General features: G+C 39.3%; 1 protein-coding gene across 1 annotated transcript in view; it reads right to left on the bottom strand.

The window, feature by feature from the left end:
• nup210 (nucleoporin 210) overlaps window positions 1-27571 on the bottom strand; it is a 122769-nt gene that overhangs the window by 61438 nt on the left and 33760 nt on the right. The window contains exons 6-15 of the mRNA XM_068051797.1: window positions 25326-25458; window positions 22233-22391; window positions 19606-19674; window positions 18158-18264; window positions 16338-16478; window positions 11728-11865; window positions 10338-10493; window positions 9151-9349; window positions 4162-4307; window positions 1078-1299 (exon numbers count right to left, since the gene is read on the bottom strand). Coding sequence (XP_067907898.1) covers window positions 1078-1299; window positions 4162-4307; window positions 9151-9349; window positions 10338-10493; window positions 11728-11865; window positions 16338-16478; window positions 18158-18264; window positions 19606-19674; window positions 22233-22391; window positions 25326-25458 — 1470 coding nt within the window. The remainder of the gene's footprint in view (window positions 1-1077; window positions 1300-4161; window positions 4308-9150; window positions 9350-10337; window positions 10494-11727; window positions 11866-16337; window positions 16479-18157; window positions 18265-19605; window positions 19675-22232; window positions 22392-25325; window positions 25459-27571) is intronic.

Genomic DNA, 27571 nt, shown 5'->3' with positions numbered 1-27571 from the left:
GCTTTTTGTGAACAGGACATAACTGAGCAAGTTTCCACATTGTCGGGTAGGTGCCAGTGTTGTAGCTGTACTGAAACAGCTTGGCTAGAAGTACAGATAGTTCTGGAGCACGTCTTCAATACTACAGTCAGGATATGGTCAGGGCCCATGACCTTTCCTATATCCAGCGCCTTCAGCCGTTTCTTGATATCACAATATCATATAGAGCCATAGACTCAGTTATACAGCACAGAAACAGGCCCGTCGGCCATCAAGCACCTATCTATTCTAATCCCATTTTCCAGCACTTAGGCCTGTAGCCTTGTATGCTATGGCGTTTCAAGTGCTCATCTAAATACTTCTTAAATGTTATGAGGGTTCCTGCCTCTACCACTCCTTCAGGTAGTGTGTTCCAGATTCTAACCACCCTTTGGGTGAAAAAATATTTCCTCAAATCCCCTCTAAACCTCCTGCCCCTTACCTTAAAGGTATGCCCCCTGGTTATTGACACCTCTGCTAAGGGAAAAAGTCTCTTCCCATCTATCCTATCAAAGTCCCTCCAATCAGGTCCCCCCTCAGCCTTCTCTGCTCTAAGGAAAACAACCCTAGCCTATGCAGTCTCTCTTCATAGCTGAATTGCTCCAACCCAGGCAACATCCTGGTGAATCTCCTCTGCACCCTCTCCAGTACAATCACATCCTTCCTATAGTGCGGTGACCAGAACTGTACACAGTGCTCCAGCTGTGGCCTAACTAGCGTTTTATACAGCTCCATCATAACTTCCCTGCTCTTATATCCTATGCCTCGGTAATAAAGGCAAGTATCCCATATGCCTTCCTAACCAACCTATCTACCTACATTGAGTGATTTGAATTAGCTGAAGACTGACATCTGTGGAGGGACATCAGGTGGAGGCTGAGATAAATCATCCACTCGGCACTTCTGGCTGAAGATTGTGAGACATAATTTATTGTGCAAAAAAAAAGTTTATATAGTCAACATATTATTGCACAACTTGCAGCAGGTATGCCAGGAAACTGCTGTATAGAAGTTTAATTTAGCAATACAGGGTATATAGCAAAAGTTGCTGTTTCTCACCTGCTCTCCCAGTGCTGTACAGGTAGCCCTCACCACATGCTTAGGTTGGTTTCTAAATGCTGGGGAGCTAATCAGATGAAGAATAATACTGCCTTCATTTTCAGCTGTGAGATCTGTAAAGAACTTTGAGGGCTCCAAGACCCATGGCCTGGGTCCTCCCTCAAACAGCATATCCTTTGAGGATCCCAAAGTTACCAAAGCAACAGATACTGGATCAACAGCCTGAAATAAAATTAGGTAGATAAAAATCATGATATGGTCAACTCCTGCTTCCAAACTGTTACGTATATGCTAATTAGTACTACTAACTCAAACCAAATTTCTATACTGCAACTTCATTTCATTTTGGTATTAAAACTATAGCTTATGATAGGCAGCAAATTGCAGAAATATAAGTCCATTTTGCATCAGGTTATTTACTTATATTTTTAAAGAACTACAACATATCAAGTATCAAAGCAAAATTTAACAGTAGCAGTGGTATCTTCTAAATATGGCAAGTCCAACCATCAAAAGTCTCCAAAGCAAGGAGGAGGCATGGGAATTAACCAACCAGAATGACTATGTTCTGTATTACAGTTTGTGAACATTATTGCAAGATTACATCACAAATCAATAGCCAGTAAGGTCCTACATCAATTAGAAGCACCCAAGTTACTAACAGCAAGACTGCACTTGTTTATTTTTAAAACAATATAAACACTAAATGCCTGTCGAGGGATTCCATAAGATCCATAATTGTCAGTCTTTGTGAAAGTTAAAGATTTTTGCGATCAAATCTGCCACTGTTATGCCAATAACTTCATCTTTAGGCAACGGTTCAACTTGACAATCACTTGTTAATGTATATTCAAATATTGATAAAGGCCAAGCTCCAACATCTGTCCATAATAACTGCACTCTTTGTTTGGTTAAGTGAATTCATTAAATAGTAACTCCTTCATGCTTTATGGGACTGTTGCTTAAATACAAGTAATTAATATTTCTCCCTTTTTACCTCACCAAATCCATTAGAGTAAGCTATATAACTCCAAATTTTACCTGGACAAGGTTTGCACTAAATTATCCTGCAGCAATTTTGCCAATCTTGGAACTCAAAACTTTTCTGTGACAATTGTAATTGTTGCATACAGCCACATCTGACTTCTAATTTCAGTGCTGTTGATTCTGATCAACAAGGACATTGGTAACCTTCTGTGATACTACGAATCTCAACTTTCTTGTGGGCCCTAGTATTTTGTAACCATGGTTCTTCTGCCCTTCCCAGTGCATTTAAACAATCCAAAAAATGTTCCAAATTACTTTCTTCAAATGAAAAACTTCAATTCTGTTTATCAAAGTATGTGAACGTAATCACAATCAAATAGTCTCTCATTTGCCTTCACATGAAGAGTATTCAACTATTTTTAATATAGCTCCAGAAATTGTATATTAAATTAACACAGATCACAACACAGTAGCCAACCTAATCAATTGTGTTACATATAGTTATTTCAATCCATTTATAATATCTAGATGAAGTTCAATGTTTCTTGAATTCCTAGCTTCAAATAAATTAATGTTGGGTAATGAAGAATATATTTCTCTCAATGCCATAATGCATCCTTTTATCTACAGAACATTATGTACCCACAAGTCCCTTTTCTTACTCGCTTAAGTTAAAGGTGAACTAAAATCAAATAGCAGCCACTAAATTAACTGCTAAATAACTTTCACAAAGTCAACAGAAAACTGTACTTTATAATAGAACCTTCTCATTTGTGCCACAGATGTTGGGATTGCACTGCCTGGGCAAAATATTCTCTTCTTTTTATTTTCAGGACCTCCACTCATGAGAATTAAAATGGCAGCCAGTATTTGAAATGCTGAATGTTACTACAGTCAAAAGTTTCCAATACAACATCACAGGCTGTACTATTAACTAATCATTACAGCTGTGCACTTAATAGGTCAAGTTACAACCAAGGAGTGATCCTTACAAAGCATTGGCATAACAGACAGCAGTATGCAAATTCTTCCCATCAACAACAACTTAGATTTATACAGTGCCTTTAATGTAAATGGAAGTCCCAAAGCATCTCACCAAGCGGTAGATGATGATTTAGGAGAGGTGACAAAGCTTGTATTCTCACTACAAGAATGGGTTGAGAGCTGCTCGAAATCTCTGATTTTTAAAAATTGCAGAAAACAAACTTTCTCACCAACTTCATCCGCATTTGTGACCACCACCTCAGGTTCAACCAGGCTGCTCAGAAGCTTGGCACCCGTTTACTGTGAAACCAAGTTTTCAATTCCACATCCCCACTGTCACAAAGACTGCCTACTTCCAACTCCACAACATTGGCTGCCCCTGCCCCACCTGAACACACGTGTCCCCAAAAACCCCTGATCAATGGCTTGGCCACCTCTGGACTCAATTAGTCAAATGTTCTCTTTGGTCAGCCTTCCATCCTCCACCCTTTATAAACCTCAGCTCACCAAAAACTTTGCTGCTTACAATCCATTTCACACCACTACCCACTTGCCCATTACCTCACTGAACGACTTTGGCTTCCTGCCCCTTAAAAATGTCAACTTAAAATTTGTAAGTTTGTTTAAATTTTTCCATGGCCTCACCTTTCCCAACTCTCACCTCCTTTAGCTCCAAAAGCCCTCCCAAACACAGTCTCTTGTAAACCCCTACTATTGGCAGCCATGCCCTAAGGCATCTGAACTCTACGCTATGGAATTCTCTCCCTAAACTCCTCTCGCTCTGCACCTTCCTTTCCAGTTTTACAGCCCTCCTTAAAATCCAGCTTTTTGACATTGATTTTAAATTTTAAAATCACCTTCCCTAATCTCTCTTTGACTTGGTGAGTATTCCTTATATCTCTGAAGTGCCTTGGGAGATGTTTTTCTATATTAAAAAGGTGATAAATAAAGGCAAGTTGTGCAACTTTACACCAATGGCAACATTAAAATGTGCATAAATGCGGAGAGACTCCAACATTAAATTATAATTTATACATAATGAAAACAGAGGAGACACATAGGAGGAAAAAAGGTAAATCCTGAAATACAAACCTTTGCATAGTTAATACTTACTTTCAGTGGCACATATGCAACAATAGTGATACTGGCAGTAAGGTATACATGGCCATGACTATAACTAACCACAAGAGTGGTGTAACCCTGAGCTTCGGCTTGAACTCTTATTCCACTGCAGTGCTTAGGGCCTGGTTCCAATCGCCCTGTTAAGAAAGAGGCTGGTTAAATAAATTTAAACATTTCATTCATTTTTATATGCTGTATTATAACACTACACCCCATCGTTTGCGCCATTAATTGGCTTTGAAATGAACAGGCAGAATACATTTCCTTCTGACCCCAAGTAAATGTTTCCCCTTTAAGAACATAGGCAGCATAGAGGTGTCAAGCCTATCCCTTCCAGATATCATGCATTAATCTCTCCATCATACACAATATCATTGCAAGAGTAGAACATTTTAATGGGAATATTTCTATCCTACAAAGCAAATAAATTAAAAAGCGTGCAATTTATCCTGGTTGACAACTTGCCATTACAAATGTATTAACCAATCTTGATTAGCCAGGTATTCAAGTGTAAAACTGACAAACTGAACTGTAGGACTCAATCTACTGGATTTGGATAGCTGAGCTCACTCAAATACTGATAAGGTAGGTGGTAGGGGAATTGAGGGAAGGTGGGGATGTGGTAGGAATATGGGATTAATGTAGGATTAGTATAAATGGGTGGTTGATGGTCGGCACAGACTTGGTGGGCTGAACGGCCTGTTTCAGTGCTGTATCTTTAAATAAATAAATAAACATTATATAGTGGGAATGCTGCTTCATAAACGTAGTTAGGAACTTTACAATGCTTTATTTCCAGCACAAAATGCGGTATGATGTACAAACTAACAATGCAAAAGAAAATTTATGTGAGTCATCTTTGAAGAGACGTCATGTCTCCCCACCCCAATTAGTATTTTAGTATTCTCCCCTTATTGCTGAAGCCATGAGGCTCCTTGGTAGCATTTAAATCTAAAGACGCGGGCACCTTCCAGTATTTCACCCGGAGAAAAATTCATTTGTAAGGTTTGACTGTGTCTGTGTGATTGGTCATTGGGCAGGGGGGGGGGCGCGAAGAGGAACGAAAGGAGTGGAGCATTGGCACCAAACCCAATGCTGTCTATAACCCAAGTTCATACACACTATCACCAGAATCCTGGTTGCACTTGAAGCATTGACTGCGGGTAACAAATACTAAAAAATTCAATTTTCAGTTTACAGTACTATTAAAAATCTTAACCAGATCTATGCAACTTGAGCTTTCCCAGAGTCTATCCATGTGCATTTTGGCTGCTGCTCTGGGCCTGAGCCCTTCATTCTATTTCCACTTTTTCCTCTTTCTTTTTACCTCTTCTCTTTACCGCACCAAGACCCCTCTTTTCTATCGTCATTCCTCCTTTCACTTCTCCACTCTCAGGTACTCTTCCCTCCCAATTCCATATCGCGATCTTTCAGTACTCCTCAACCTTCCTGCTCTCTTTTTCCATCCTAGGCTTGACTTCCTCTTAGATAAGCCTACAGCTTCCCTTTGTGCTTCTTGGCATCCTCCAAATGGCTCATTGAGGCACTTGGCGCTGGCTCATTATGTGCAGTAACCCTAAGTGACACATCCCACTCTCTCGTCGCCCTTCCCACCCAGTGCGCCCACCGGGGGCAAATCTTGCCAATCTCCTTCCTGTCCAAATCAAATCACCCCTCCCACTTTGATCCTGTGGACTCTGCCAGTGAAATGAGTTTTCACCCACCACTCTATGCATCTCGCTCCAGAAGTCTGTTTACTTGTGAATAAGGCCCCTGCCATCCATGAACGTATTGTGGATGATTGCATCAACATCATTGCCTTAACAGAAACCAGACTCAGAGGTTATGACACCTTTGCCCTTAATGAAGCCACCTTGCTGGATGCATCTTGCACTGCTTGCCCTGCTAAGACCATCACGGTGGTGGTGTGGCGCTCATCACCAGATCACACCTCAACCTGACCCCCTACTCCTCTGGCACTTTCTCCTCCTTTGAGGATCGGACCTTGTTCCACCCCTCATTCATAATCATTGTTCTCTATTGTCCTCCCAAGTGCACTAAAAATTCTCATGTCGTCACTGCTTTCCTCCCTCAGCCTTTGCACCAAATGACTTCTAATTCTGAGTGATTTCAGCCTCTCTCTCTCTCAACTCATCATGTTCCCTCTCCACTTCGCTGACCTCTTATCCTCCCTAAATCTCGCCCTTCATGTAAACTCCCCGGCCCATATTCACAGCATCCACAACCTTGCCATCTCATGCGGTCTTGCTACACCCATTGTATCAATCACAGATAAGGCCATCTCTGATCACTTTCGTATAGCACTCACCACCCACATCGCCCTTCCACACCCCAACCCTACTTCCTTCTATATCCGTCCCTGGAAAAAAATTATCCCCCAATTCACTTACAACTGCACTGTCAATATTCCAACTATCTAGCCTTTGGCCCACGCTTTCCCTGCAGCTAGTGATTTGTTCAATCACATCCTCACCTCCACCTTTGATGCTCTCGTCCTGTCCATTCTCCTGGGACGGCCCTCATCTCCACTCCCTTAAGTTCAAGTCCAAGGAACACAGACTTGAAAGGATATGGCAGACAAGTGGTTTAGCCATCCACTGCCAGATCTGGCTGGACCATTTAAAAACACTTTCAGGTCCTGTTCTCATCCGCTAAAACTGCTCACAATTCCAGGATCATCCTGGAATGCAAAGATAAGCCCTGGCTTCTTTTCTCTGCTGCAAACAGTTTTCTTAAACCCCTTACCTACAACAATAAGTTCGAGGAGCTCATGCACTTCTTTGTCACTAAGATCAAGGCTGTCTGATCAGCTGCTTCAGCCGCATCCCTCCCTTCCACTTGCCCACCTGGCCAAACTTCTTCGAAATCTTCCTCCCGACCCCACCTTAGCCTCGAACTTGCATCTTTCTCTAGTTTCTCTCCCATTTCCCCCCTTTCCCTCTCCAAGCTCACCTTGTCCATAAGATCCACCTCCTGCTCCCTCGCCCCCATTCCCACTAAACTGCTAACCACTCAAATTTCCCCTCCTGGTCTCCACGTTATCCGATAACGCTAACAGTTCATCTTCAAGTTTTGTCTCTCTTTTTTAAATCTATTAACCCTCTTCTCAAAGAAACCCACCATCCTTACAAAACACCGCCCCATCTTCAACCTCCCATGCTTCCCCAAAGTCCTTGAATGTGCTGTTGCCTCCCAAATCGTGCCCATCTTTGAATCCCTCCAATTATGTTTCTGCCCCTACCACAGTACCCGAAACAGCTATCAAAGTCACAAATGACATCCTGTGTCTCTGTGACAAAGGTAAGCTTTCCTTCCTCATCCTTCTCGACCTGTCTGCAGCCTTTGACACTGTTGACCTCACCATCCTCCTCCAACGCCTCTCCACTGTCACCCAGTTGCGCAGGACTGCTCTCACCCAATTCCATTCTTATCTATCATCGCCAGAGAATTACTTGCAATGGCTTCTCTTCCTGCTCCTGCACCATTACCTCTGGTGTCCAAGGATTGAGCCTTGATCTCCTCCTATTTCTCATTTACATGATGCCCCTTGGCAACATCAACTGAAAGCACAGCCTTAGTTTTCACATGTATGCAGAGAACACCCAGCTTTACTTCACCACCACCCCTCGCGACTCGTCTGTTGCTAAATTATCAGACTGCTCATCTAACATCCAGTACTGGATGAGCAGAAATTTCGTGCAATAAAATATTGGGAAGATTGAAGCCAGTGTTTTTAGCCCCTGCTCCTAGCTACTGACTCCATCCGTCTCCCTGGCAATAGTCTGAGACTGAACCAGAATGTTCGCAAACTTGGTGTTATATTTGACCCTGTAATGAGCTTCTGACCTCATATTCGTGCCATCGCTAATACCATCTATTTCCACCTCCATAACATTAGCCAACTTTGCCCCTCCCTCAGCTCATCTGGTGCTGAAATCCTCATTCATGCATTTGTTACCTCTAGACTTGACTATTCCAACACCCTCCTGGCTGGCCTGCCACATTCTACTCTCTGTAAACTGGAGGTCTCCAAAACTCTGCTGCCCGTGTCTTAACTCGCACTGAGTCCCGTTCACTTGTCATCCCTGTGCTTGCTGATCTACACTGGCTCCAGGTCAAGCAATGTCTTGATTTTAAAATTCTCATCCTTGTTTTCAAATCCCTCCTTGGCCTCACCCCTCCCCATCTCTAACCCCTCCAGAACCACTACCTTCCAAGCTATCTGCACTCATTAATTCTGGCCTCTCGAGCATCCCCAATTTTAATCACTCCATCACTGGTGGGTGTGCCTTCAGTTGCCTCGGCCCTAACTCTATGACTCTGTGGGGTCAATAACCAGGGGGCATAGATTTAAGGCAAGGGGCAGGAGGTTTAGAGGGGATTTGAGGAAAAAAAATTTCACCCAGAGGGTGGTTGGAATCTGGAATGCACTGCCTGAAGAGGTGGTAGAGGCAGGAACCATAACATTCAAGAAGTATTTAGATGAGCACTTGAAACGCCATAGCACACAAGGCTACGGGCCAAGTGCTGGAAAATGGGATTAGAATAGGTAGGTGCTTGATGGCCGGCACAGACACGGTGGGCCGAAGGGCCTGTTTCTGTGCTGTATGACTCTGACTAAGCTCTGGAATTCCCTCCTTATACCTTGCTACTTCTCTTTCCTCCTTTTAAACACTCCTTAAATCCACCTCTTTAACAAAGCTTCTGGCCACCTTATCTAACATCTCTATGTAGCTCAGTGTCATTTTGTTTCATAACACTCCTGTGAAGCACCTTGGGGTATTTTATTACGTTAAAGGCACTATATAAATACAAGCTGAAGTGTTCACAGCTCTATCTTTTACTCCATTGAAGATAAATATTATTTACTTACATGAAAAAATACTAAAACAGAAATTACTAGTTTGTCTCTTCCAGCTATTAGTCTTATCACAAAGATAAATGTCCTTTCTTCATTACCTTCTATGGTTTTAAAAACACCACGGTTTTCAATTTCTACCACCAGATCAAAATGGGAACAGTCAGTTAGCATAACTTTTTCTTTTGTTTCCACGTTCATAAGACCATAAATTTTGAGGGGCAAATCCAGTATTTGTCCAACTCGAGTTTCTACCTGGCAAGGTGTAAATTCCATTTGGATTGGCTCTATTACATAAACCTTGGTTTAAAAAAAAAATTGAAACAGTATTACAAATTAAAATCAAGACATTAAGCTAAAAACTATCCAAGCTACTAGCCATAACACTTAAAGGCAAGTCATTTTTGAAAATGGGACTGATCAATTTCATTTGATAAAATTGATAATTTGATAAACAATTAGTCTGGTTAATGAACTACTTCATTGGTTTCGAGAAAATTTTCCTGGATACATGTAAAGAAAACACTGAAAACCACATACACTTTGCAGTAAATATTATAGGGACAAAAACTCTGACAGAAGTGTAAGAAATAGTTCTTGCTCTACAGTAACATACGGTGATCAAAGACTTAAAGGTACAGTTTTAGTCCTTCTTTTAAAAGGGCCTGCCCAAGCCTGGGGCAATATCTTAGACCAAATGGCATTCTCAGGACCACACACATATCTAACTTTCCCTGCTTATTACCCGAAGGTAAAATAACCTTTTAGAAAACTGAAGCTACAGGGATGTCCTTAACAATTAATGGCCCAGATCTCTAGTCAGTCAACAGCAAACGAACATTCATTATACTTCAAGAAATGCTGGAAATACTCAGCAGATCTGGCAGCATCTGTGGAGAGAGAAGCAGAGTTAATGTTTCAGGTCAGTGACCCTTCATTAGAACTGTTCTAATGTTAGAACTAATCTGACACCAAATCATGCCCAGGAAGCAAAATGAAAAGAAGGAATCAAAGATGGGATTGAGAGAGACTTTGAGACATTTATTACTTTAAAAAAAAATCTCAAAACATAATGAAAATCCAATGGAATGAGATTCTATTTACACTTCAATATCAGTGAGCATTAATAGCCTCTGTTAATTTTACTGCAAAATCAGGGCCATTGTTTTATTGCTTCAATTTTGTAAAATCTGAGTACATAATTTTATTGCAAATATACACATTTTTGCATTTCCTGAAAGTTCATGAACAGAAGTAGAGATAGGAATTTGAAAAAAAATAATTTTACCATCATTTGCCCATAGTGCAATGGATTCTGAACATCATGTGCTTGTATTACACTTAATCCTATATCGCTTCCTGTTGTCATAATTCCTTTAACGGTCACTCTTGCCACAGCCTGGTTGGATGATGACCAGGTAAAATTTCCACTCCCACCTTCTGCCTGTGTAACAAATTAAACATAAATTATTGGAATAAATATACAATGTAATTAAAATATACTGCAACTTTAATCACATTAAGCAGAATGCCATTCTAATTTATTTGGAAATGTGTATCGAATACCTTGCAAGAATTACTGGGATATTGCAAAACGACCTCCACAAAACAAACTAATATGTCATTATAACATTGGTCCAAACATGGAGAGAAGACCTGAATTCCAGAGGTGGTGTGAAAGTGATTGCCCTTCGAAACAGGGTAGCAGTCGATCAACTGTGGCGCCAAGGAACCTTAAGAAAATTGAAGTCAATGGGAATCAGGGTGAAACTCTCCAGTGCTGGAGTTATACTTGACACAAAGGAAAATGGTTATGGTCGTTGGGGGCTAATCATCTCTGCAGAATTCCTCAGGAGGACAAAACTATCTTCAACGACCTTCTCTCCATCATCGGGTCAGAAGTGGGGCTGTTGATTAATAATTGCAATGTTTAGCTCCATTCAGAATTCTTTGGATAATGAAGCAGTTCATACCTGCATGCAGCAAGACTTGGAGAACACCCAGGCTTGGGGTGATAAATGGCAAGTAGCATTTGCATTTCAGAAGTCCCAGACAAATACTAACTCCAATCTGAGAGCATCTCTAGAGGCAATATCATCTGAGACCCCTGTCAGCATCATCCTAGTGTCACCAGTGATCAGAAACTCAACTCGACCAGCCAGATAATTCCATGGCTTCTACAGCAGGTTAGGAGCCCAAAAAAGTGCTCAAATTATGCATACATTCTTTTGCACTGAAACAATAAGCAAGCTACTGACTGAAGAGTAGTTTTGCGTCAAGATAATTTTCATTATTGCTTACTGGGGCCAGTCAGTCAACAGAGAAGGCACTGTCAATCAAGATTCAATATACAGACTCTCGCCTTCACAAAACTGGAGAGAAAGTTTTACACGGTCAATCTCTGAAATAATTTCCCCGACCTTTAGTACTGTACTACTCAACAAATTTTGCATCAGAGATCATATTTAAATATTAATCTGGACAGTAAAGAAAGGGTGAAAAGAAACAAAGACAAAGTCTAATGAGAATAAGCTGTATAAAAAACAATTTATTTTGAAAGAAACAAACTAAACTCATTACTGATTTCTACCTGTAGCATGGGACTGAAGGTAATTAACAGAAATCTTGCGCACATAATGAATATCAAAAAATGTTAAGTTTACAGAAAAAAAATGCACCTTTATTGCATATTGATACGTTCCAGTCATCTGCTGCCAAGGAAAGGTCAAAATACTTGGTGTAAGAACTATTGGATTATAAATTTCTACTTCCTGTTGGTTCCGCACAGGGACAGGCAGGGAATGTACAATTCCATTCTGAAAGTCAAAATTAACAAAAAAATTAGAGATAGTTAAATTATGAACTGTACTGAAATAACCAAGATTTGTCAGGCAAGGCGGCAAAATGATGTGTATGTTTAAAAACCAAGTGTTTTATAAACTACTTAATAAAACCAAAAACTTTCAGAGCTTGTAGCTATTTGCAGTTTACGACAACCACTTCAACAGCATGTGGCTATGCTTCACTGATACAAAAGCAGATTTTTGGTAATTTATATAACAAAAAGCTTATTGCATTACAGCAATACAAATTCTAAATTTACAATCCATTAATTTCTTACTACAGACTTAGATTTTGAAGACTGACATTCCAAATTTTTTCTTTCTCATCCACCAGCTCAGATACATAATAAAATTTAACACTCATGTTCTCACTTTATTAAACGTATTCATAAAAAAGTTGAAAATTAACATATTTTGTTTGATACATTTTATGCATGATTTTAGTCAAAAAAAATTCATAACAATTTGAACAAAACATGCCAAATTAACAATGCAAAATAATTTCACATCTTTGTTTTGATAATTAATTGGAAAGTGTGAAACAGAATGGGTTGACTAATAATTGCTAATTATATCGAGTAAGGCCACATTTTACTTTGCTACAATAAAGAACGCACATGTATGATCAATTTCTTTTTTCCAGCTCAAATGAACTTTTACACCCAACAGTATTCCGTCAAGTAATCAGACTGCACAGAAGCTTGAAGCACTACTCAACAGACTAACAAAAGGCAGACAGATAGACATACAGCATCTTTCAACACTTCAGGACATCCCAAACTCCCACAAACAGCAATGATATAACGACCAGAGATATGTGTTTCAGCGACAAAAAACAAAGTGCTGGAAATACTCAGGTCTGGCAGGATCTGTGGAGAAAGAAGTTAATGTTTTAGGTCTGTGACCTTTGATCAGAACTGAAACGTTAACTTTGCTTCTCTCTCCACAGATGCTGCCAGACCTGCTGAGTATTTCTAGCACTGTTTTTATTTCAGATTTCCAGCCTCTGCAGTATTTGGCTTCTATGTGTTGAGTGTTGTTGGTTGAGGGATAAGTATTGGCCAGAACACCCTGGAGAACTACACTACTCTTTGAATAGTGAAATGAGCACTTTTATATAGTTCTGATGAAAGATCAGAGCTGAAACATTAACTCTGTTTCTCTCTCCACAGATGCTGCCTGATCTGAATATTTCCAGTACTTTCTGCTTTTATATAGCACTTTTCACAACCTCAGGGCATCCTAAAGCTCTTTACAGCCAACTATGTAGTTTGGATGTGTAGTCACTGTTGCAATGCAGGAAACACAGCAGCCAATTTGCACCAAGTCAGACAAGCAGCAATTAAATAAATGACCAGATCATCTGTTCCTTTTCCAACCGTCGGTTTAGGGATAAAAGTTGGCCAGAACACCAGGAGCACTCCCCTGCTGTTCTTTGAATAGTATTGTGGAATCTTTTCCCCCTACTGGAGAGGGTTGAAGAGATCTCAATTTAACTTTTAATCCAAAAGTTGACACCTCCAACAATTCAGCACACTTTCAGTGCTGCACTGAAATGCCAGCCTAAATGATATGCTCATCTCCTTAAGTGGGGCTTCAACACATGACTGTCAGACTTGGATACGATAGAATGAAAAGCTAAGGCTGACTATGTCAGAGGAATAAAATGCTTGCAAGTCCTACAAAAAAAAGTTAAGCAAGCTAGGTTATTTTGTTAAATACATAGCATAGAAACTCTATAATATTTCCCAAAATGCAATATTCTGAACTTAAGATAAGCGTAGGAATTCTTCAAAGGTGTTTTAACTCAGCAACCAGCAAGGCATCAGGTTATTATTTAGAAGTTTATTACTTAGAAGTTTATTACTGTACATTAGTATGGCAAGTGTCATATTTTCTGACACACCTGTTGCATTTCCTTCCATTATGTACATTACATAGCTGTGTTCCTGCATTGCAAGAATGACTACACATCCAAACTACCTCACTGGCTGTAAAGAGCTTTATGATGTCCTGAGATTGGTGAAAAGCACTATATAAAGCACTCATTTCACTATTTAAAGAGCAGTACAGTTCTCCATGGTGTTCTGGATTTGGTCACATTCATTTATCCACATTTTATCTGTTTGGATGTACAAAGTTAGAGCTCCAAACTGGATAATGGATTAGGTGTTTTTCATTATAAACACTTTAGTTATTTTGTTAGATTATTTAATACTACTCCTATAAATTCAATTTCCTCTTGGAACAAAAGGGTGTGAAACAGAATTGTAATCAAGTTTGAAACTTCAGCCAAAACCAGTTTAATAGAATGCATGCAACCTCAAAGGTCTCAACTTCCCAATTTAAAAACTTGCTCCAATGCTGAAATCAAATGTCTGCTGCCTAACCCTACAAAAAGTTATTTTTCTCTGTAGTCTGGCAGTACTAATAAGTCAGGAAATGAGGAAGGATGCAAATGCTTCATCTTATTCATTGAAGAGGGAACAAAAAACCATTCTAGTTTTTAACCAGCTTAGGTACAGCATTTTGTACACTATTAACTTGCACAGTTTTTGTCTCCATATTGAAGGAAGGATACAACTTGCCTTGGAGGCAGTACAGCAAAGGTTCATTAGATTTGTTCCTGGGATGAGGGGGTTGTCCTATGATGAGTGGCTGAGTAAACTGGGTCTATACTCTCTGGAGTTTTGAAGCATGAGAGGAGATCGCATTGAAACATACAAGATTCTGAAGGGGTTTGACAGACTAAACACAGAGGTTGTTTCCCCTCACTGGGAAATCTACAACATGGGAGACAGCCTTAGGGTGATCATTTAGAACTAAAATGAGGAGAAATTTCTTCTCCGAGGGTTGTGCATCTTTGGAATTGCCTACCCCAGGGTTGTGGATGCTTCATGGTTGAGTATACTCAAGACTGAGATCGATAGTCAGCATGTCTTTGCGAAAGGGAGATCATATTTAACCAATTTATTGGAGTTCTTTGAAGGAGTAACATGTGCCGTGGATGAAGGGGAGTCTGTTGACCTACAGTACTTGGATTTCCAGAAGTCATTTGACAAGGTGCCATATAAAAGGTTATTGCGCAAAGTAGGAGCTCATGGTGTAGTGGGTAACATAATAGCATGGACAGAAGATTGGCTGGCTGGCAGAAAACAGTATGCAGAAATGGGTCATTTCTGATTGGCAGGATGTGACGAGTGGAGTCCCGGATGGGTCTGTGCTGGGGTCTCAACTTTTTACAATTTATATCAATGACTTAGATGAGGGGAGCAATGACATGGTAACTAAATTTGCAAATGACACAAAGGTAGGTAGGAAAGTACGTCGTGAAGAGGACATGAGGAGCTTGCAGACCGATATAGATAGGTTGAGTGAGTGGGCAAAAATCTGGCAGATGGAGTATAATGTGAGAAAATATGAAGTTGTTCACTTTGGCAGGAAGAATAAAAAATCAGAGTATTACTTAAATGGAGAATGACTGCAGAACTCTGAGGTGCAGAGGGATCTAGGTATTCTAGTGCATGAGTCACAAAAAGTTAGTTTACAGGCACAGCAAGTAATTAGGAAGGCTAATGGAATGCTATCCTTTATTACAAGATGAATTGAAAATAAAAGTAAGGATGCTATGCTTCAGTTATACAGGGCATTATTGAGACCACATCTCGAATACTGTGCGCAATTTGATTCTTTATTTAAGGATGTAAATGCACTGGAGGCAGTTCAGAGGAGGTTTACTAGATTGATACCTGGAAATGAGCAGGTTGTTTTTAAGAGGAAAGGTTGAACAGAGTGGGCTTGTTTTCACTGGAGTTAAGAAGAGTGAGGGGAGACTTGATTGAAGTATACAAGATCCTGAACGGTCTTGACAAGATGGATGTGGAAAAGGTGTTTCCTTTTGTGGGCGAGTCCAGAAATAGGGGGCACGGTTTTAAAATTAGGGGTCGACCTTTTAGGACAGAGATGAGAAATTTTTTCTGAGGGTTGTGCGACTTTGGAGCTCTCTGCCTCAGAGGATGGCGCAGGCGGAGTCATTGAATAATTTTAAGGCGGGGTAGATTGATTCCCTTGCCGATCGAGAATCTAAGGTTATCGGGGTAGATGGGAGCATGGAATTCGAGACACAAACACATCAGACATGATCTTATTGAATAGCGCAACAGGCTAGAGGGGCCGAATGGCCTACTTCTGCTCCCAATTCCTATGTTCGTTTGATAGTTTTTTGATCTCTTGGGGAATCAAGGGATGTGGGGATAGTGCGGGAAGGTGGAGTTAAGGTAGAAAATCAACCATGATTGTATTTAATGGTGGTGTAGGCTCAAGGGGCCATATGGTCTACTCCTGCTCTTACTTCTTAGGTTATTTTTTTCAACATGCTTCCTTATTACTAAATGAAGGTTTGGCATTAAATGGGAAGGGACTACGAGACATAGAATACAACTGACCTGAGATACCACATTGGTTAATGAAGCATCAATTATTGTTTGCCCCTTCTTTAGAGCTCTTACACGATGGTATGATCCATTCACAGAGGTCTCCAGTATTTCCAAGTACTCCTTTGGAATTTCAGTATGAATTCGAATATCCTACATTTACCATAAAGAAATGGTTTTGCACAAAAAGTTAAATACAAAAACCAATAATGTATATTTTAACTTATATGTAGTCAATAAAAAAAAAGGCTATGAACAACTATCCAGACAGGCAACATGGTAAAAACAAAGCCACAATTTACAAAATGGAATTCTGACAGTAAAAATAACTCAAGTTACAAACTCTGCTCTACCTTCAGATCCCTTGTGATCAATAAATAAATGTTAACATAGGGCACCTGAACTGTTTCCACCAAGACAATACTCCTGATGAAGTCAGTTCTCATTATTTGAGCAGCAAATACCTTAACAGAAAAAAAAAGACAAAATAAATGGCTACTCAATAAATGGGATCCTAATGAGACCTGGTTTTCTGACTGTTAAAATAAAGTGACGTGCCTTTTCAAGATAAGGCTCAACATTGTTCCGGGGGGTGCTGTAAGGGAGTTAGTGTGTGAAAATGTCTCCCATTCTGTGCTTTCCCAGTTTCCATTGAGGTCACAATGTTTAGGCAGAAATGGTACTTGAAAACTGAAAATCTTTCAATACTCTTCCCTCACTTTTTTTTTTACAATTGTTGGGGAAAGCAATTATTGTTTAATCAAAAATAAATTGGTTTGAAAGCTCCACTTAGAACATAGAAAAATAGGTTTGTATTGGGCTAGCATTTGTTGAAACAATAATGGCCTGAGACACATGAAAGTATTAACATTCAAACTAACCAGCAACTTGTGATGAGCAAGAGATACTGTTATGAATTGAAAATCACCACAAGTTGCAGGATGATTCCTAGTTAACTTCGTGAAAATGGCATCTTGCCCTTAACCTCATTGTTCAGTTCATGAAGTTGCTGCATTTCCACATTAATTGCCAATTTAATTCACCATGAAAGTTAAGTCTAGTAATTAACAGTACAAGTACCCTTTTAATTACATGATAGTCTTCTTGAGCGCTAAACTCTCTGGCCCAGAAATTGAACAATTAAAAGTATACAGTCCTATTCTTTCAGGTAGTGTATTGTTGGAAAGTTTTAAAAAGTCCAACTTAAATAATGATTACTTTTCTTTTGTCTTTTATCTCTCAATTCAATCTTAATTTCCCTCTATTTCTCTTTGTATCTGATTGTACAGTGAATCCCACTGTAATTCAATATCTCAGTCCTTCCTCTGTTTATTTCACAACCTTTAAATCTGATTGATTAAGGAGACATACGGTTGGTCCCATCATTTGTCAAAGTCCCAGATGCTCCGTCTCCCTTGCTGCATTGTTACCAGTTCACAATTCCAGGGTAAAAAATCTGAGCTGAAGACCGCTGGGAATGTCTACCTAATCAGGCATGCGGCAGGATGCCCTGCTCCAGCAAATTCTGGCCCATTATAGTCCATAAAAACCTATACACATTTTTGAAGGAAAGAAGAATCTTTGAACATGGTCTAAGTTATACAATTTGCTCCTTGCTCAGTTTCAGTTTACCAATTTCCAACAAAGATGTTGCGAGAGGTGAGCCAGTTGCTACACCATTCGAGAGTGCTGTCAAAGAATATTGGAAAATAGGGTAGCAATTACCACAATTGTTTTGTTTTAATTTACACTACCATCTTAAAAAAAATTGCTGGGAAATCTGATGTCACAGGTTTTTCAGCCATCTAATTTATGTAAAGAAAAATACTTACATCAGATAGATAAAGTTTATTACTTTCTTTATCATACACATCAATAGTTAGACCATACACTTTGCCAGTCTCCAAGATCCATCTGTCTCCAGGGTGAACTGTAAACCCTGTGCATATATTAAAAAAACGCATTAAGATTCCTCGTCTTCAATATAATCATTTTGTCTGAGCATAGCTCAACCTCCACACCCTGTAAAATGATTTCCTAAATTAGTTACATTTATTGAAATTATGCTGTTGGAAACACCAGTGCATGACAGATATTTATGATACTGCCTTACTTGCCAAATAGACAGGAAAGAAAAGTTCTCAGCCACTACTGAAATATGATTTTGGTAATTTGCTCTAGCTGGATGCTGTACATGATTCTCAGAATTAAGAGATGAAATATAACTAGAACCTTCCATCCTCAAAAGATGGATCAATTGTCCTCAACAACCTATTGACTGTTCAGACTACTGCAGCAAAACCTCAGCAACTATTTATTCCAGAAGGTTGCCATGAGATCTTTGGATAGGCCCATCTATCAAAGACATGTATTGTCTTATCATGGAACATCCAGTCAGAGACATTTATCTGGTCCATTTCCAAGGCAGCTTGAAACAAGCAGACCAAGTACAGAAAAATATACTGTGCATAAAGAAAAAGCTATCAGTTAAACTGTTAAAGCAATTTAAACAGACAAATGAGCAAATAGTCTACAAACTTAATTGTTTTCTTTTGAGTGGCTGCTGGAGTACTATTTCTCAGAATTCAAGAAAAAGAACAATTAGTGCACAATAAGGGCTTATATGCAACAAAGACTGTGGGAAACCATGTGGCTTACCTGGCTGCTAGTAGGCTGTAAAAATCTTAGAAGCACAAGCTATTTGGATGAACTATTAATTAATTGCTGCCTTATTTTTCAATATATTTAAAAACCTAACTCCTATCCTAAAATAGAACTAACAATTCAATGTTAGTACTAATACAGGAAAACAATTTCTTATACCACATGTGCACATACAAATACTTAGCAAATTACTTTTCAGCCCTTTTGCCACCATGACCTAAAAGGATAAAAATAATTCATGTAGTTGGTTCGAACATTGAGAGCAAGGAATCTCTTCAGCTTTCGAATACTGCAAGCGAAATGAAACTCATTTCTTGATTAATTGTCTCAACCTGAAGTATCACTTGGCTATGAGGAAATGGGTAGAAAAACAATTCCACTCCTACTTTATCTGATTGCAAATATAAAATTAAGGCAATTACTGGAGTTTTATCTCCCAAGGGGAAAAGCCTTACCCTATTAAGATCGCAAGACTAAAAAATAAACTATTTTAAAATAATTTTTACTCATACGCATCTCAATAATCACTAAACTGAATAATTTAGTAGTTCACAAATCTAACAAAGTGTACTCAATTGACATATGTTACACTGATAAAATTACTTAAAATACTAACCTAGGTAACGTGGCTCAACAACATAAATTGTACAGTTTGGTAACCGGGATACACCTTGCATACGAATGCCTAAACAATTTGTTAAGGTCATGCAAGTTTAAAACTGCTACTGATCTATTTTCTCAAATAAAAGAAATGAACATTATAGGGATTTGAAATCATTCCTACAGGCCAATAGTTATAAAACTGAATATCCATAAGACCTTGTAGCCAACATGACATTAAAAGGTTAATTCCTTTTAGAACTATTTTGCTGACCTGTTCAAACCCTCAATCCAACCTTGTTGAACCAAAAAAAAAGGTGCTAAAGCAAGTATCAGGAAGAGCTTAAACTTGCACGTCTGAAGTTGTTTTCAGACTCCTTAGAGTTCCTCACAATTATGCTTAAAGCGCATCAAAATGAGGGTGTAGGTGCAATCCTGGACCTTAATAGCCCCAATAAATAATGGCCTGGATTTTGCAGTCAGTAGCGAGGCAACGGTGCTCACTACTGTCGATAAAAATGATGCCTACAAATATCTAGCAATCACTGTGGTGCCAACATCCCCTTTCCTGACACCAGTTTATTTCTACCACCAAGTCAAGGGGCTCTCCAGATGTCCAGCAGCAGTTATGTTAGCAAGCAGGGTAAGCAACCAATCATAGTGAAATATTCTCAGACAGCAAACCAGGAAGCTAAAAGCACTTTATCTTGCACTTTTAATTTACATTTTCAGATTCCGAAATTACTGCTGATTGGATTAAGATGGAAGTTAAAATATAGATAAACTTTTTAAAAGATTAATTTTAAACATGGATTTTCTTTTAATCAGAATTAAGAAATTTGACATTCTACAACTATAAAATTAGCTACTCAGGGCCAGTGAGGGTGTTTACCAGAAATTATGAAGTTAGCACACTGTTAAAAACCCATTTACATCTCATTCAAAAAGGTGCAACTTTCCATAGGTTTTTACAGCGAGACTCAGCACAAGACTGGAAGGTCTCATCAATTCATAGATCTTCCATTGATCGTACTCGGGGGAACTGTAATAGCGCAACCTCTCGGGAACTGTAGAATCACTGCCAGTAACTTCTACATATCCGCATTACTCTGCACATGTGCAGACTCCCAAAGTTGCTGCCAGTTTCAGTGAAGCAATGATATCCAAAACAGCTTGAGCATTTAGCATTACTGGCTATGAGAACGGTGCTCAAATTCTTGAATTCCTGCAAGGAAAAGTCCTCTCCAAACAAGCCAACATCCTGCTGCTCGGAGAAGTGAAACCACAGGCCAGATGGGCCAAAGATTTGAGCTCACCCAAATTCCACATCATCCAAGGATAAGAGACAACAGAATCTGATGGCAATTGACTTGTTTTAAGTGGATCCCATGTGCAGTCCAGGATTGCACCTGCCCCTACATTTTGATGGGCCTTAGAGCGGCATAACTGGTAGGCATCCAAGAGGAGGCTAAAACCCACTTTAGACATGCCCCTAAATTGTGGTTGGGACGTTGGAGGAAAAAGCACCTCTTTTCCCATCTTCCTCCCCAACTCCCAGCTCCCCCCACCGCATCAAACTTGACATTGATCAATCCATAGTGGGAACCAACTGGAGCAGTATTATGACTCAACGTGTAGTCTCCCATTTTTCAGATTCCAGAATTTCATCCCAAAGGTGGAATTTCTGGGCTAATGTTTTAATTTTAGGCAGCTATAAAGAGGAGGTTCTTGTTTGGTTTTATTTCAGAAGTTAGAGCCAGAGAAATTTAGTTAGAGTAAGATGTTTCATTTAGAAGTCAGAAAGAATGTATGAAGGAGAATGTGTTGTTAACATTATTGTAAACTCTGCTGAGTAGTCCAATAGATATTTTGAGAAACAAAAACACATGCAAGGTGATAGTTGAAGTTAGTAGAGGAGGAGCACTAATGAACCAGGAAAGATGACTACTACTGGGAATTAGCTGAAGGTCAGGCTCAAAGTCAGAGAAAGCTGGAATTATCATACAACAATTAAAACTCTGGCTTTTTTTTTTATATGAATGCTATTCAAGAAATAGTTAAAACAATAAAAATATGATTACTAGCACTTGTTTTGCTAAATAAACTGAAAACAACCAACTTTCAAGCATGTACTATACAAAATACATAGCTGGATAGCGTTGATATGCTACATTATGTTCAAGCCTATAAGGCTATTGTACTGTAGGTGCAAACTTATGCTGTTACATTATCTGTGTTATTGTAATTCCCTATTATTGAAAACCCTACTCGATTACACAAATTTAGATTAGATACATAATAATCAGTATGACAGTTGCACAAACTATGTAAACTTTGACTTGTTGTTCATCGAGGGGAGGAGCATCGTGTATCATGCACCCAGAACACAGTTTCCTGTGCATATTGTGTATGCAGAATAAGCAATGAGTTAAGATCCTTTAGGTGCAAACATGCCAAAGTTGGGAAAATACAAATACTGCGGTATAAATAGCTGGCTCACCAAAACATAACCATGCCATGCAAATATATTAAGTTATGTGAGCTTGCATGGAGAAAGCATTATATAATTAGCATTGCTGTTACTTTTGAACATGCATCATCATTTAGCTTCTGCAAGGTGCTAATCAAAACTGCAAAGGATACTTTTATGCATCAGCACCAGGTTTGTTTGCCCTTGCTGCAGTGCGGTTACTGTTGACGTGGCTTGCTTTAGTTTGCCCACCGGTTGATTTGCATCTCCCCCTGGACTTACTATGTTATTTTGCAGCTCTAATTGATACTGATCAGAAGGCATCATTAGTTCTGGAAAAGAAAAAGCAAGCAACGATAGTAAACTACAGTAGATAAATTTTAAATTGCAAAGCTAACATACAAAAACATGTAAAATGAAGTTAGCTACAATAACCAGCCTAAAAGAAACATTTCAATGTCCTTTGAATTCACTTCAAATCATTAAACATGCCATCAGTCTTCTTCTGTTTGGCTAATGTAAAAGACAGCTGTAAAGTTCTGGTCACATTACAGAAAAGGACATAATTGCTCTGGAGTACAGAACAGAGGAGATTTACAAGAATGTTGCCAGGGCTTGAAGGTTGCAGCTATGAGGAAAGATTGGATAGGCTAGGATGGTTTTCCCTGGAACCGAGGAGGCTGAGGGATGACTTGATTGAGCTGTACAAAATTATGAGGGGTCTAGATAGAGTGGACAGGAGGGATGTTGCCAGATTTAAGGTGACTGCTAGAAGGATTAGAGGGGACATGAGAGAAAACTTTTTCATCCAGAGGGTGTTGGGTGTCTGGAAGTCACTGCCTGGAATGATGGTGGAAGCTGAGACCCTCAATTCTTTTAAAAAGGTACCTGGACGTGTACTGGAGGTGCTGTAATCTAAAGGGCTATGGACCAGGTGCTGGAAGGTGGGATTAGTTTGGGCGGATAGTTTATTCAGCTGGCGCAGACATGATGGGCTGAATGGCCTCCTTCTGTGCTGTACTTTTTCTAAGGTTCTAAGGTAGTACCAAGAGACTCAAACAGGAAAACATTTGCTGTATACTTCATTCCACAACTAAGTCTGACCCAAACACCTCAAGTTACAACGCGAGTTACATGGATAAATGTCATAACTGTGTTGTGAGCACAACAGTATTATGGTCCAAAGACATGAAGCTTTGGTTTTTTGTGTGGGTCACTGCAAGTTGATGTTTTGTAATGTACAAAGGAAATACCTCTCCTGCATAGATGCAAACAAAAATTCCAGTTGGATGCCAGGACGATTCTCTGAAGTGCTTCCTGTTTACTGAGCTGTAAACAACGTCCTAATCTGGAAGAAGTTGCTGAATTTCAGATTATTTGGCCAAGAGGACCCTAGAAATTTTAGTCAGTCATGGAGAGTAAAGTAGTGACTGGCAGAAATAATGTTGGGACAGAGATTACTTTTGATATCAAGTAGATGGAAGTGTTCAACAGACTAAAAGGGTTCAAAACAAATCATAATTTATTCCAGATTAATAAATAAGCGGGGGCGCGAGGGAGGGGGAGAGAGCGAGAGCGGAGATTTGAGCGCTATTTACAAATCATTAGGAGAGAAATGGTGAATACTGGTTTGGAGGGTTAGGCTAATGTGGTGCCATTTTCAAAACGGACGACAGTAACTGCAGGCAGGGTCTTAATACAACATCGTTAACAGAATAAATGATCAGGATTAAACTTGATCGTCATCTGAACAATACTTTAGTAAACAGTAATCAACATGGATTTAGATTAGAAATGTTTTGCCTGATCAACCTCAATGGACTATTTTAGTTGCAATGAAGTGGCCTGGTTAGGTTTCCAAAACACATTTGACAAATTTCCATATGAAAAGATAGTAAAGTTCCAAGTTTGGGGAATTCATGTAAATTTTGGGAATGAATAAAACAAATTGACTGAAGGGCGAGGGGTGGTGTGTGGGAAGAGAGAAACAGCAGGTACTTGTTTAAGGAGTTCTGTTGTTTTGGGGTGGGGTCGCAGATTGAAGGAAGAGTGCACTGAATGCAGAGTCCCAGGCATTGGTACTGGAACACAACTGTTTATAATTTATGTCAACAACTTTGATTCAGAAACTCAATGCAACATAGTAAAATTTCATTCCATGTATTAATCACTGTGCATAAAGAGTATAACATCCTATCAGCCTTAAACTTGCCTTTTACTAATTGGAACCTATCCCCTTAACCACGGCATACAACTTACTTTAAAGCAATTTTCCTGATTTACTATTAACCAACAACTATTAATCACAAACTTACATAAATTCACTTTTTAGATGTCTGTCAAGGTGAAAATCCACATTTCTTCACTTTGTTTATAACAGACCTCTGGACCTCTGTGACACTAAGGATCAGCTTTGCAGCTCTTCTTTGAACTAGTAACAGAGGAACATAGGAGCAGGAGTAGGCCATTCAACCCATTGAGCCTGTTCCACCATTCCATTAGATCATGGCTGATCATCTACCTCAACACCACTTTCCTGTGCTCTCCTCATATCCCTTGATGTCATTAGTATTCAGATATCTATCGATTTCAGTCTTGTACATGCTCAATGATTGAGCTTCCACAACTATTCCAATGTTTGATTGTATCTCGTGTTTCAGTAACCAGAATTAGAGATATATAAAATAGTGAATGGTCCGGAATACTACTTCAAACTTAAATTACAAACGTAGTGTTATATACCAGATAGCCAGTTTGTGACGGATAGTACTGGAGCCAATTTTTACTCAGTCCAGCATTTATTTACAGAGTGAAACATTACAAGAGTACACCTCGTAACTCAACCACACCTTAGTTTCAAATAAGTTCATTTATGAGTGTTCCTCATGAAACCTCAATTATTGACTTCCACCTGCATATGATTAAACACAATTGGTATACAATTAAAATTAGGACACAATTAACAAGTAGGGCAAGAGAACGGACACACGTTTCAAAACTGAGATAAATTTAGCAGAGATGTCAGGAGAACCTTCTTCAAACAAGGAGTGATCACTACATGGAAGAGATGTTCAGGTGGAGTAGAGAAGGCAAAAATCTTGAATGCTATAAAGTGGCAAGTGTACCATCTTTCTAATTAGATAAAGATTACTTTAATTGTGATCTTATGGCAGCAGCGTTACAGGTTACAGACGTCTTGCATGCAGATTTTTCCTTCACTTGCTCTCCTGCTTCAATAAATACTTAAATGGGGGAAAAAGGCAAACCTGTGATCTTCCCTTGTCTTATCTTCTGTACCCGATAATGAATAGAGGTGCCCACCATCAAGTAAATATCATGAACTGGATTCAGCATAATGTTTTCCAGAATAAGGAGTCTCACCTCGGCAGCTGGCACATTCTTGTAAACAAGGAATGACAAAATGTGGGTATTAAAATTTAATGTAAAAATAATCAAATACACTCATCACATATTGGGTGTAACCTTTTGCTAGGTAACAAAACTGTTTAAACCGATCAATGAAATCACATTTAAAAAAAAAATAAAAAAAGTTAGTTACTGCTGTAAAAACATACCGTATCAAATTTTCAGCCAGACCTTCAGGGAATATGCATTACACACTACAAAAGATTCTACAACTTTAGTAAGCTACTCGAACACAATGAGATAACTGATCCTCAAGGACAGTATACAAACTGGAGACCATTTCTTTACATCTGGAGTTGCAGAAATGGACTACTTTGTTTTGATAGCTGACCCTTTACATTGTGGAACAGACTTCAAGAGCTCAAGGTTGGCACACATTTAGAAGTAGCAACTGTGACTTATTTCCTGGTTTAGGATCTCCTCCAACGGGCAAAAATATATACATCCCAACACCACAAAGAACACACAGCTGGCCTGTATAGGCAGACTGAGCAGTCAGCTTATCTGCATCCAGATAAATGGCAAAATCATGCCTCCAGATGTGGCCATTTATGTTTGCTGTTGAACCTACCGGTGCGATGGGAAAGGTAAATACATTACCTTTGCTTAACCTTTTTCAAATCATAGAAAAGTTATGTATTCATAGATTTTCCAGCTAGATTTATCTGTACCAAAATAAATCACTGTACGGATTTCCTCTAGAGTCTCACTTGCTCTAGAGCAGTTTTCTTGCAAGTAACCAGCCATCTAACGCATTCTTTTCCAATTACAGTTTAGGACAGAATAAAGGCAATTTTGCAAACTCTACGCTGAAACACTTCCATTTGGATACTGGATTTTTATACGTGAATGTCCAGTTAACTAAAAATGTAGAGTGTTTCCCTCTGCAATAAAAGCATTGTTGGTGCAGTTTCCTGTTGTAGTTTTGACTGCCTGTCTTGGGTTTTTAAATTTTTTTGCCTCTCCCAGTTTGCTGATCGATAGGGCTGGTTTAATCACGATGCTTCAAGCATCATGACTGTGCAAAAGGCTTAGTGGACCACATGGTCTTGTCTTGTGCTATTTTCACATACATTTGTACGTTGAAACATTTAATGCCATTTAGTCAATGTGTGGGTGTGTTGTGGAATCTCTGATATACCTTGAAAAATTTAATATGCCTCCAACATAAGTCAATTTATGTCAATTACAAGCATGGCTTATTATATATGCATAGACAAATTCATTGAGAATATGGAATAGAAAAGGTGAGGAATCAGACTGGTGAACATCAGGACAGAAGAGAGTCTCAATGCTCAGTAATTCTTCTCATCCAAGTGTGTGTAACAAGATTTAACAGCCTAAAGTTACACAGTACAGAATGCGGACCTCTTCCTATAAAATACCCAAATAGTTCCCTATTTTAAGTGAGGTGAGATGGATTAAATGGATCTCCCCTGAATCAACTGTTGCCACCTTTATTGCATCTTATAATCTAATCAACATAAAAAGCATGGAACAAGACCATTTAGATCATCAAACCTTCATTCCTAGACCACATACCATCCACAACAAAACATTGTGAATATTTTCCTCATCCCTCCCCCAAAAGCCTGACAGCATGGCAAAGTGGATCAGACTTCAAACAAATGCAAGTGGGGGGCCAAGGGAGGTCATGATGATTTGTGTCCGCTAGTCGTACTCATAGACCTATTTAAATAGCCATGTTATCCATTCTTGATACTTTAAAAATGACTTCAACAGCACCTTCCAAACCTTCAACCTCCAGTGTCTAGAAGGACAAGGGCAGCAGGCACATTGGAACACAACCTGCAAGTTCCCCTCCAAGTCATGCACCATCCTGACCTGGAAATACATCTCCGTTCCTTCACTGTCGCTGGATCAATACCCTGCAACTCACTACCCAACAGCACCTGGGCAGTACCAACACCATATGGAATGCAGCAGTTCACCACCACATTCTGAAGGGCATTAAATGCTGTCCTTGGCAGTGCACTCACATCCCAAGAATGTATTAAAAAATTATGTGCATTTACAATTTTTTCTCCTCCAATAGAGTCAGTTCTGTGGACAATTTAATTTAGAA

This window comes from Heterodontus francisci, chromosome 19, assembly GCF_036365525.1.
Source record: "Heterodontus francisci isolate sHetFra1 chromosome 19, sHetFra1.hap1, whole genome shotgun sequence".
NCBI lineage: Eukaryota > Metazoa > Chordata > Chondrichthyes > Heterodontiformes > Heterodontidae > Heterodontus > Heterodontus francisci.
This window is presented reverse-complemented; position numbering and strand designations above follow the sequence as displayed.